Source organism: Priapulus caudatus, unplaced genomic scaffold (assembly GCF_000485595.1).
Source record: "Priapulus caudatus unplaced genomic scaffold, Priapulus_caudatus-5.0.1 Scaffold329, whole genome shotgun sequence".
NCBI classification, from domain to species: Eukaryota; Metazoa; Priapulida; class Priapulimorpha; order Priapulimorphida; family Priapulidae; genus Priapulus; species Priapulus caudatus.
Window position 1 is genome coordinate 251,758 of NW_014577390.1, and position 5,459 is coordinate 257,216.

Below are 5,459 nucleotides of genomic sequence, written 5' to 3' on the forward strand. Positions count from 1 at the left end.
GCAGTAGCTAGTAGTAACAGTTTGCCAATAGCAGCAGCAGCAGCTAGCTAGTAACAAGTTGTCACGCAGCAGCACAGCAGCGCTTAGCTAGTAAGTAACGAGTTGCAACAAGCAGCAGCGTAGTCAGTAACAGTCTGTTAGGCAGCAGCAGCAGCGCAGCTCAGTAGTAAACAGTTGCAACAGCAGCAAGCGTACGTTAGTAGTAACGTTTCAACCACAGCAGCTCAGCAGCAGCTAGTCGTAACAGGTTGCGCAACTGCGCAGCGCTAGTAGTCACGTTTGCAACCGCAGGCATCAGCAAGTAGTAGTAGTAACGTTGTACGGGCAACAGCACAGCAGGCTTAGGTAATAACAGTAGTAGTAGCAACACACTCGTGATGGTGGCTGACTATGCATGACGGTGGCGTTGGACGACTACGACTGATTGGTTTACCTGAGATCATCTCTCCTCAATTAACGTTGGACAGTTCTTCGGCGATCTTATCTCCTAAGCTCAGCTCAAGCTGCTATCTGACATGCTTAATGCCATGCCAAGAGCATGTGTATGCAAGCGTGCATGTTATGTGTAAGCAGTGCTTGTGAGTGAGAGAATATCACTACTTGACTTAAGGCTAGCGCATATAGGCACGGTATATATTGCCCCATGGCAGTGTTGGTAGAGGCGGTTGGGGTGTGCCGTATTGATATCTACACCTAGCACGATTGCTCTAATTTTGGGATTCTGTCTTTTCGCCACGTTGATGTACCTTGGGGCCGCCCCAGTGTGTTGTGCCCTCCCCCTCTTCTGTATTCTGTTTCCTTTTTCGTTCGTTAGTCAAACAGCTTTTGGGCCACATGGAGATTTTGAATGCGTATCGTGGGCGAATCAGAAACGCAGTCTGGGACGGCTGTGTATGCTATGTCTCAGCATTACTGGGTCTGTGAGCATATATTAGCAGAGATCGCGTACAGATTGTGCTGGTTACTCTGAGCACAGTCCCATGTAAGTACAGGCTCAGAATGCTTGATAATAATCCGACAATTAAGCTTGTCTGCGCACGTGAACTTGTTTAGCTAATTACTATGAACGCACATATATGAGCGTTTTTTAATAGCAGAAAGCAATTTTTACTCCCACTGACTTAGGAAATCAAACATATCATGGTCAGACTTATAGCTGCATTTAATAACGTTATCGATTTCATACTTTTATACTGCCGTGTAATTTATGAGTAAGGCAGCAAACATATATCGAATTGAATTCTTTGTAAATAATTGTTAGAATGTTGTTCAAAAGTTAACAGCCGTACGAGTGTGTAATAATTGATTACTCTTGGTAATAATTGATTACTCGGTTACACAGTAAAACTATTAGGCCGATATTTACAATGCATGCCTAACATATATTGAGAATGTATTCAAAATTGCTTTTTTGCACATGTCTGTTACAGTAGTATACGAGCTTCAATGTTACAAAGCGGTGTATATAGAATAAAACTTATCTGAAGCCAGTATTCAATTAATTGGCTCTTACTGTTTATTGTTTGCAACCAGTCCATAATCAAACACTAGCACTATGCTACAAACTTGTCAGCTCGCTAAGCCAGATTTATCAGATAGGTTTAAACGCAAATAGATAAGAATTTTAAGTTGACTTAAATCTTTAAATTTTCTGATTCGTAAATACTAAAACACTTGGACAATTACAAGCTCTCGCATTTAAAGGTAGCCAATTTATATAATACATAAAACGCCACACCGTTCTCCATTCTAACGCTGTCGTATCCTTCTCCAGTAGCCTATGTACATACCAATGTTAAAAAACAGTCACTGTTTACCATTACGCATACAAGCAGGAAAATAGCTAAACTAACTAATGCTAAGGATACTCATAATTAACCACCTCTATCTATTAACTAGAAAACCGTGCTACTTTAATTTCTCGTCGACATTTATATTTTCACCATACAAATATTCTCACCAGCTTTTCCCAAATTGAACAGCAGCCGTCTTTACGCATCGATAGATGAAGCCATTATGCGGTAACTTACTATTCATCTCGAGTTGACTCGATTAGATGTTTAGGCAACAACTATTCATCATACTGAGCTGGTACTGTTGCAGGCAACAGGCGCCATCCAAGTTGTGTGGCTAAGCAGCAACTCCTTTGGTCTTGCATGGAGGCTCTGCCTCATGGCCGACATGAAGACAGAAAAACTAATTGCAATCAGTATAAGACCATTGTACCATCAGTAGGCGAGTGCACGTTTCACCGATACATTGGATGAATTCGCGCGATACAGCGATCCACGTAGATACCGCGAAGCGGATACGCAGCGGTCGAATATCGCGATACAAACGTTAAAGTATGTTAAACATTGTGATAAGGCAAACTAAACTATGCTAAACTTAAAGTATAATAGTGATTACGTCCGAATTGTCTTAGCCATCAAGAAGGTATATTTGTGTTTATTTTGTACAAAAATAAATGTATAAAATCAATTTAGGTTTTTGTTTACTTTTCATGCCTTATATACCTTCCTTTTACATGCCCTAATTTGCCGGTGAAAACAGCAGCAGGACGCCAGTAGTCTGAACAGTACTGGGGATAAGTGTCATAGACAACAGAAATTACCAAAATCGTCTAGATATTTGGCCCAAATGTTAACACCGTTAAAAACATTTTTATCAGAGTAGAAGATGTTTGAGGAATATATTTAGTAACGTTAGCTTCTTATTTTATGTAAAAAAATAGGCAATTTTTTTTTTAAAAATTTTACATGGAAATTCGTAGACGTAGTCCTTTAAGCCTAAGGCAAGCTACAGCACATGTATATTCTTTTAAATTGAATTTCTTTTCTTAATTATGTTTATGAACTCCTCTCCCAGCTTCACATAATAATCCTACGGCTGTTCGCAGAAATCCGTGGTCAATTATGGGAGCGATGCGTTGTATTGCCACCAAGTTGCTACCGCCAAAACATCAAGATGTTGCTGATTGAATGGTGCGTTGTGTACTTAATGCGCACGCTAAATGTAGCACTGTGCTCTGGCCTCGTGCATGCGAGTGGAGCTGTTGCTACGGGTTCAGTCTAGGAACCTCAGACCGTTTCAAGTGTCTTCGGCAGAATACTATAATATGCAGGCGCTCGCCGATTAACGTGGTCCGAGGTCAAAAATACTCTTCTGATTTACTGTAGAAGGGCCTCATTTACTGTAGTCGTTCAACGAGAGGGCCGCACGGACTGCCTGCTGCTGCTGTTGCTGCTGCTGTTGCTACTACTGCTGCCGCTGCTGCCGTTACAACTCTTACTACTACTGCTGCTGCCATTACAACTCTTACTACTACTGCTTCTGCCACTGCCACTGCCATTGCTGCTACTACTAGTGTTGGTGCTTCTACTGTTGCTACTACTGCTGCCACTGCTTCTGCCGCCACCGCCGCTGCTGATACTACTACTACTACTACTGCTGATTCTGCTGCCACTGTTGCTGCTACTACTACTACTGCTGCTGATGTGTTAGTGCTGCTGCCACCACTACCATTGCTGTTGTTGGTGGTGGTGGGTGTTGCTGCTGCAGCTATGGCTACCAGTGGTGGTGCTGGTGGTGGTGGTACTGCTACTATTGCTTATGTTACTGTTGCTGCTGCCACTACCTTCACTACTACTGTCGCTTCTGTTGTGGTTGTCACTTTACTACAACGTCTTGCAACGTACTAGTATTGCATTTCCACTAGTTTTACAAGTATTACAGTATGATTTTCCCACTTGCTCGTCCTCATCGCCCACTTCCCTTTTGGTTAGGAGAAGAGTAGACACACATAAATCAGTTAAATCGGGGCCCTGCTCCTGCCTGTTACAGTGCTTTTACCGGTGCCGTATGTGCGGTGCCTTCGCCTGTCAATCGACTACAGTTGTCACCAGGGCCATCACTGCTATTCCTCCTCCTAGGCATGCGATCTGCTTCACAGACTCCCTGTAAACAGATGATGAGCGCGATTGAAAATTCGAGATGAACGGCTGTTGACTCGATCAGACATTTTTTTAATAATAGATCATATGACGAGATCTTCACCAAGTGTTTATTGTGATGTGAAAAATCCAAAGCTGTCAGTCAGTGCTTCAGTACCTTGCTTCCACCACAGAGTATACGACCCTATGATGTGGCAAAAAGCCCTTTTCAGTTATAACACCATAATTTCAACAGAATAATATAAATTATATAATAACTGGAAAAGAAAAGCTGTCGCCTTACTCTCCGACTGCTCCTAGAGTTGCCTTACACAGAAGGCATCCTCATTTTGTACCTACCTGGGGTTGGTCTCTGTCAGCAGGTCTGGTAGCACATTCACAAGGGCGATGTTGATGAAACCACCAGCAGTGAAGGGCAGGATCCATGCTGTCCTGTTACCGAGGCCCTCGGCTGACTCGACAGATAGTGCCACCACTGCCCCCAGCATGCCTCCCATCGCCGTGAACATCTAAAGAGCAGAGATGGGAGGCTAGTCTGAAAAGACGCTAGTCAGGGACGGTGAAGGAAGGCATGTGGGCGGTGGGGGAAAGGAGAATCATGTAGGAGATTGGAAAGGTTAGGAAAACATGAAGAAAACAACAATGTTAAGGTACAGTAAGGAAGAAGGAAAAGGAGCCCGAAGTACAGTAAGGAAGTCCGAAGCTACAAAGAAGTAGGGTGAATAAATAACGAAGTGTAGAGAGCAAGTTCAAAGAGAGAGGGAGAGAAAGAGATGGTGAGAGAAAGAAAGTGAGAAAGAGAGAAAGAAAGAGAGAGGGAGAGAAAGAAAGAGAGAGGGAGAGAAAGAAAGAGAGAGGGAGAGAAAGAGATAGTGAGAGAAAGAAAGAGAGAGAGAGAGAGAGAGAGAGAGAGAGCAATTGTGTGTGCGTATGTGTCTGTGAGAGAGAGAGAGAGAGAGAGAGAGAGAGAGAGAGAGAGAGAGAGAGAGCGAGATAGATAGAGGGGGCAAGAGCAAGAGAGAATGAAAAACAGATAGACGGACGGAGGGAGGCAGGGAGGGAGGGAAGAGAGAGCAATACCTAGGTTGTCATGGATAATGCGTTCACAGTCAGCACGTACCAGTACCCACAGAGCATCTTTCCCGCGGGTATAAAAGTACAGTATATATACGATAAGCTATTAATAAAAGGCGGTAGATTACACGTGCCTATAATATGTGTCCTAATTTGATTTGTTAACCGTGGATTTGTGCGAGAATGTCCTGCGGAACGAAAGGGCGAAAGTGAGAGACGCGTGGGGGGGGAGCAAGTGAGAGAGAGAGAGCCAGAGTGAGAAAGGGGGAGCGAGAGCGAACACGACAGAGAGAGAGAGAGAGAGAGAGAGAGAGAGAGAGAGAGAGGAGAGAGGAGGGAGGAGAGGGAGGGAGGAGGAGGAGGAGGAGGAGGAGGGAGGAGGAGGAGGAGGAGGAGGAGGAGGAGGAGGAGGAGGAGGAGGGAGGAGGAGGA

At 44.1% G+C, this 5,459-nt stretch overlaps 1 protein-coding gene across 1 annotated transcript in view; it reads right to left on the minus strand.

Annotated features, from left to right (window-relative positions):
• Positions 1 to 3,560: 3,560 nt before the first annotated feature.
• Positions 3,561 to 5,459, minus strand: part of LOC106809105 (zinc transporter ZIP13-like) — a 22,535-nt gene continuing 20,636 nt past the window's right edge. The window contains exons 5-6 of the mRNA XM_014812064.1: positions 4,293 to 4,462; positions 3,561 to 3,957 (exon numbers count right to left, since the gene is read on the minus strand). Coding sequence (XP_014667550.1) covers positions 3,882 to 3,957; positions 4,293 to 4,462 — 246 coding nt within the window. The 3' untranslated portion in view covers positions 3,561 to 3,881. The remainder of the gene's footprint in view (positions 3,958 to 4,292; positions 4,463 to 5,459) is intronic.